Source organism: Triticum aestivum, chromosome 3D (genome assembly GCF_018294505.1).
Source record: "Triticum aestivum cultivar Chinese Spring chromosome 3D, IWGSC CS RefSeq v2.1, whole genome shotgun sequence".
NCBI lineage: Eukaryota > Viridiplantae > Streptophyta > Magnoliopsida > Poales > Poaceae > Triticum > Triticum aestivum.
Window position 1 is genome coordinate 385,799,563 of NC_057802.1, and position 4,818 is coordinate 385,804,380.

Consider the following 4,818-nt stretch of genomic DNA (forward strand, 5'->3'; position numbering starts at 1 on the left):
TTTTAAGTAACTTTAATACTCGTGTACACTTTTAAGAGGGGTGTATCGAAGCAAAACTAGTGAAGCTAACAGTTGAAGTGGAGTCACTGGAAAGTAGAAGCCCACATAATTCAGATATAGACAGCTTAATAATTCTGAATCTTAGGACCTCTGGTGAATGAAACGATGAGGTTACATCACCGGCGCAGCATGAATACTGATACGACCTTCAAATAACAACGAAGAGATTCCAAATTAATAGCATGATGCAAAATGCAGTAAAGATGAGCACAGTTAGAGAGACCACATCGGCAACACATTTCTAGTTCTCAATGGCAACTAACATATATTGTTCGCGCAGCGATGTACATCCACAGAGAATAACATACTGCATAATAGGTCCCTACTGCCACCTTTCACCACACATAAGAACATTACTGGTTCCCAGTATTAGGCAATTAGCCTCTCACCTTCGATCCGAACATACTAACTAGAGCGTGCTCCGAAAATCACAGAAAGCCCACGGCAATCACAATGGGAAGCACAGGGAGCAGAAGGGTGCGGGATTGGGCAAACAGTGACGAGCTGGAGCCGCTTGGAGCTGGAGTGGCGGTTGAATTTTTGGTGCTAATCTTGCTGCTGTAAGAAAGAAGAAGAAAAACAATAGTTAGTGCAAACTGTTGATCAGACCAGTAGGTGGGCATGTTCATCACATTTGCAAAGAGAGATCGGGGAGTTTTTTCGTACCCGGCTGCCATGTAAACACAAGTGTCATAACCTGCAAGCAAAGCAATACAAAATCATTGAGAAGATTATCCAGCTGACACTAAAAGCAACATCGACAGTAACATTAAACCAACAAGTACAAGCAAAAACTGGTCACACTTCACAGCTCATAGGAGAACACCAGGGTAGTGATGCAGAGGCAACACACGAGGATCACAACTAGTTTAGTCATCTAGCATTGCGTGAAGCAGCATGAGACAGCACCCATCGGTAAGCTATATATTAAACTGTAACTACATGATCAAATTTTCATATAAATTGTTCGCATATGAACCATGCAAGGTACCATTTATATTATAAAAATGTCTATGCATGTTTTTTTTTCTTATCAGCGCATAAGTCGATTCATGCAGAACTAGCAAATAAGAAGATTATGCCTGTGAATCCTATGAAATGTTATAGCATAATTGGTATACAAAATGAATCGATCATATCTCAAAACTGATGATGCTCATACCATTTGTCTAACCTAATAATTTTAGCTAGAAGCGGCAGAGGAGAGAAAGCGTAATAAAATATTAAATTCATGATTAGGCATTCAAAAGTCAAAAGGCTATGTTATTACAGTAAATTAAGTAATGCACTATCTTCTCTGTAGTCTCTAGACAAAAAGACACTCAGTCAACACCTGATAACTGTATATATATTCATCAAAAGAAATACTCATCTACATGTCCAGAAATACAGCTAGCATCATATCAATGGACTTACGGTTGCAATTTCAGTCAAGGACCTGGATACTATCATAAACACTGTAGTCAGCACATATTGTCTGCAAGTATAGGCTTACAATTGGCTAGTTTTCAGTATTCAGACTACATCCAAAGCTAGTAATGAAGCAGAGATAGTATAAGGTGCAAGCATTCGTTACATTATCAATGTAGTTGTTTTAAGCACAGGATACTTACTTGGATCTTTGGTCGTCCGCATTCCAGCACCACCAAATCCACAAGCCACATCAGTAGCTCCATTTTGCTGATAATAGCTGTTGAATGCATATGAAGCATGTGAAACCAATGTGTCGGGCTGGTAGCAGGGTTGGCTTGGTTGAATAGCAGAGCAATCGACATTGCCTGGGCCGCATGCCCAATTTAAGCCATTCTGCAGAGCCGTCTCCGAGACATTGGTTGAAGCAACACACCAAGTACCATTTGAACGGTTTCCTCCAGTCATGATGTCCACATTTCCTCGGCCAGTCCAATCTATGCTGTAGATGGAGCTTTGGTCTGGAGAGAAGAGTCCCCAGTTCCTCTCCGACTCGATGCCCGGCTTCCTGTTCTCATTGAACAAGGAGAAGATGTAGACATCTATTTCTTCCCCGGGCTTGGCAGGCGTGCCGCTGTCATTGACAACATGACGAATCAGATTGGTGTTGTAAGTCTGAGCATTGTCCGGAGTTGCCCCGGTCTCCTTGGCAGCTCCCTTGTGCGGCCATCCTGTCTCGGTGATCATGATCTTGAGTGTCTTGAAGTTCAAAGCCATGAGCGCGAAGAAGATGGAATCGACCTGCGCATCAAACATGTTTGTGTAGACCAATCCAGTGTTGGGATCAATCACGCCCTCGGACTGCGGCGAGAAGAGGGCGTAGTTCAGCGAGACATTGCTGGGCGAGTTCTGGTAGGCGTAATAGGGGTACAGATCGACCATGAAGGGCGCCTGGTTCTCCACGAGGAACTCCAGCATGGGCTTGAGGAAGTGCGCGTAGCTGCTGTTGAACGCCCCCGCGGACGGCGGGAAGGACCGGGAGAGCACCCCGAGCGAGTGCGTGCTGGAGATGGTGATCTTTTTGTGCAGGCCGACCTTCTTGAGGGCGGCGTGCACATTGCGCATGGCCGGCACGACGAGGGCGGAGACGTTGATGGGGCTCTCGGTGATCTCTGCGCCGACGGTGATGTAGGTGATGATGGTGGCCGGGTAGTAGGGGAGGATGCTGTTCTTGAGCCAGGTGTCGACGTTGGACTGGTACTGCGAGAAGGCGAGGAGGTCGGCGTTGGGGACGCCGACCATGAGCTCGACGCTGGTGTTGGCGAAGGCCTTGATGACGTCGATGTTGGTGTCGTAGATGCGCACGTACTTGATGGACTGCTGCCGGATGAGCTGCGCCACCTTGTCGGGCCCCGGCAGGTCGTCGGCGTTGCGGCCGTAGCAGATGCCGGTCTTGCCGCCGTGGCAGTGCCCTGCAAGTGCAAAAGCCCCACATCAGGATTCAGGGGCGCGCAATCTCTCTTTATTTTAGCCACCATTGACGCGTCCATTTAGTATTTTAATTCCATGCCAGAAAAACAAACAATCTGGTCAAAAGAACATATTCGTCGGACATCATCACGGTACCATACGCATTGCAGGTAGCTAGCACCCAGCGGGAAGCAAGGCATCTAGCACTCGGCTTCCACTTAACCAAGATTTCACATTCCAAAAGGGCAACCACTACTATCAAGTATTACCAGAAGACGAACCGGAGGAGCATGTGGTCAAGAACTCACCCACGAGCAGCAAGAAGAGGAACGCGGAAACCGCCGCCGCATGCCGCCGCGCCATTGGCGTCCCAGCCCCGAGCTGGGCCTCCTCCGCGCTGACAAGACCTTGCTCTTGCCGTCCGCGCTCCTGTGCTGGCTACGCGGCCGGGAAGTGTGACAGTTGAGTGGAGTGGAGGGGAGGAAGAGAGAGGAGGACGGGCTGATGCCTGACGCTGGCCAAGGGGCGCAGGCGGCGCAGCGGAGCAGACGTGGAATGGAGTGCGCGCGTGACTGTCGCGGGCGGGCGGAAGCGGACGCGGACGCGAGGGGGTGCGTTATAAAATAGGGTTGAGGGCGTTTAAACAGAGGTCGCACGGGTCCGGAGTAGAAACGGAAGGGGGGAAGGGGGGAGGGGAGCCGATGGACCGAGCTGCAGCAGCGAGGAATTTCCTCAGGGAAAAAGAAAAAGGAGTAAGCGAGGAATGTTCGCTTGGACCGGGACCACACGGCTAGGGTCGACGCGTGAGCTCACGGGGTCTTGGTAAAAAATGACCTTGCAACATTGGCTAGTGTCAAGTGACGTACTCCCTCCGTTCTAAAATAGATGACTCAATTTTGTACTAACTTTAATATAAAGTTGAGTCATCTATTTTGGAACGGAGAGAGTAGCTAATAATTCGTGAGGAAATAGCTAAACTGATTTGTTTCCTGCCAGTGATTGCATTTTCCAAAGATTTTGGCTTTAACTATCGGTAATTGTAGCTGGCGAACGTTCGCTACATGGAGGTGGCAAATGAACCATCTTTGATGGAATTTTGAGTTGTAAAATAAGATCAAGCGACGGCAATTTTAAACGAAAATTGCCTTCTCGGAGAGAAAATGTTATGTCGCCTGAAGAAATTGCCACCTCGCCCACTGCCACACAACTAAAAATGCCATGCGAAGGTCCGCAAATACCACCCTCCCCGGCGAACGTTTGCCGGGTAAGGGGGTCCTTAATTAAAGGTCTCACGAGGGCGGTGGGATTTCATCGTGGCTTAAATCTTACTCCGACACTCTGAAATACTCCTACCAGTGAAACTTATATGAACCACCTCTTACATGGATATTGAAAAAGAATCGTATACTCCCTCCACCAAAAATAAGTGCCGGTGATTTAGTATAGACCCTCCAACACTTATTTTGTGACGGAGGGAGTATGAAAGTTCTTCAACACCGATGTGAAAACATGCGTGGATGTCAACTAATTTGGAAAGCCTCACTAAAAAGCTAATTCGAAAAGACTAAAGCCTTTGCAATAAAAATACACATGAAATGCACTTTTTTTAGAATCATGCAAGAAAGGAAACACAACCAGTTCAACAGCTACAAGTCCAACAAAACAAAGCTAAATACAGCCTAAAACGACAAGACAAGACACGGAAGCTCAACATGATGACCACCACTAAGAAGCAGCTAAGGAAGGATCGGTCGTCCTAAGCTTGCCATTTCCTTTTTTCTCGAATATGCACGAGTGTGCATATCATATATTAAATAAGAAAGGCAAAGAAAGCCTCCACCACAATTACACGGTTTCTTAGTACATATTACTCCTCAC

The 4,818-nt window shown here is 47.2% G+C and overlaps 1 protein-coding gene across 2 annotated transcripts; it reads right to left on the reverse strand.

The window, feature by feature from the left end:
* Positions 1–280: 280 nt before the first annotated feature.
* On the reverse strand, positions 281–3,547 carry LOC123079073 (glucan endo-1,3-beta-glucosidase 13). Of its 2 annotated transcripts, XM_044501746.1 has the most exons (4): positions 3,249–3,544; positions 1,674–2,942; positions 727–757; positions 281–618 (listed from the first exon to the last, which is right to left on the reverse strand). In XM_044501746.1, the coding sequence occupies exons 1-4, from the start codon at positions 3,301–3,303 to the stop codon at positions 489–491; spliced, it is 1,485 nt and encodes a 494-aa protein (XP_044357681.1). In that variant the 5' UTR covers positions 3,304–3,544; the 3' UTR covers positions 281–488. The 2 variants fall into 2 exon arrangements, with proteins under 2 accessions (XP_044357681.1, XP_044357680.1); XM_044501745.1 differs by having other exon boundaries at positions 281–757; positions 3,249–3,547.
* Between the last annotated feature and the right edge of the window lie 1,271 nt (positions 3,548–4,818).

Excerpts from the sequence above, each read along its gene's own strand:
- LOC123079073 (XM_044501745.1), bottom strand. The coding sequence starts at position 3,303 with ATGGCGCGGCGGCATGCGGCGGCGGTTTCCGCGTTCCTCTTCTTGCTG. Across the intron at positions 2,943-3,248 it reads CCTCTTCTTGCTGCTCGTGG|GGCACTGCCACGGCGGCAAG; the intron begins GTGAGTTCTTGA and ends TTGCACTTGCAG. Across the intron at positions 758-1,673 it reads GCGGACGACCAAAGATCCAA|GTTATGACACTTGTGTTTAC; the intron begins GTAAGTATCCTG and ends CTTTGCTTGCAG.